Source organism: Chaetura pelagica, unplaced genomic scaffold, assembly GCF_000747805.2.
Source record: "Chaetura pelagica isolate M959 unplaced genomic scaffold, ChaPel_1.0 scaffold713, whole genome shotgun sequence".
Lineage (NCBI taxonomy): Eukaryota > Metazoa > Chordata > Aves > Apodiformes > Apodidae > Chaetura > Chaetura pelagica.
Window position 1 is genome coordinate 46,362 of NW_009952819.1, and position 1,027 is coordinate 47,388.

Sequence of the window (1,027 nt, forward strand, 5' to 3'; positions counted from 1 at the left end):
TTCTGCCCCGAGGAGATCGCCATGGCCACGGTCACCGCCCTGCGCCGCACGGTGCCCCCCGCCGTGCCAGGTACCTGCAGCAGGACAGGCCGGGCACCAGGAGAGGGATGCCCTGTGGCCCTCCTGGTGTCATAACCCTGCTCCCTGCAGGTGTCACTTTCCTGTCCGGGGGTCAGAGCGAGGAGGAGGCTTCCATCAACCTCAACGCCATCAACACGTGCCCGCTGGTGCGGCCGTGGGCCCTGACCTTCTCCTACGGGCGGGCCCTGCAGGCGTCCGCGCTGAGCGCCTGGCGCGGGCAGCAGGACAACGCCAGCGCCGCCACCGAGGAGTTCATCAAGCGTGCGGAGGTGATGGGGAGGGGCCCTGCGGGAGAGGGGGGGCTGAGGGCTCCCAGAGGGGTGGGTGACACACCAGGGTTTGTGTCTGAATAGGGAGGACACTGAGGGCTGTGGCCCTGGGGACAGGGGGCTGTGCCCCCTTGGGATGGGGGAAGCCGAGGGCCACATCCCACAGGGTGACAGGAGGTACCAGGGCTGTGATCCCTGTGGGTTGGATGCTGAGGATTGTCTCCCTGTGAGATGGGGGACAGTGAGGACCACTCCCCCAGAGGGCAATGGGGGTTGCCAAGGGCCGGGTCCCCATGGATGACATGGGACATGAAGGGCTGTGTCCCTCTGGGAAGGGGGGTGCCAAAAGCCACGTCCTGTGGGGTGACAGGGGCCACAAAGGGTTGTGCCCAGTGAGGCAGGGGATGCCAAGAACTGTTTTTTTTTCGGGGGCACAGGGGATACCGAAGCCCATGTCCCCACGGTCTGGGGAACACCGGGGCAGGGCCGTACAGCCCGGGGGGGCCCTCTCCTTTCCCCCCAGGTGACCGGGCTGGCGGCGCTGGGCCAGTACGAGGGCAGCGGGGACAGCTCGGGGGCCGCCGGGCAGTCCCTCTACGTGGCCAACCACGCGTACTGAGCCCTGGCCCGGTGCCCCGCCGGCCCCGGCCCCCTCCCCACCACCGCTCACATCCCGC

At 68.6% G+C, this 1,027-nt stretch overlaps 1 protein-coding gene across 2 annotated transcripts in view; it reads left to right on the forward strand.

The window, feature by feature from the left end:
• The window catches only part of ALDOC (aldolase C, fructose-bisphosphate), a 2,408-nt gene extending 1,409 nt beyond the window's left edge, over positions 1 to 999 (forward strand). For both annotated transcript variants that reach the window (XM_009995108.1, XM_009995106.1), the window contains exons 6-8: positions 1 to 70; positions 151 to 350; positions 874 to 999. The exon at positions 1 to 70 is cut by the window's left edge. In XM_009995108.1, coding sequence (XP_009993410.1) covers positions 1 to 70; positions 151 to 350; positions 874 to 969 — 366 coding nt within the window. In that variant the 3' untranslated portion in view covers positions 970 to 999. The remainder of the gene's footprint in view (positions 71 to 150; positions 351 to 873) is intronic.
• Positions 1,000 to 1,027: the final 28 nt, after the last annotated feature.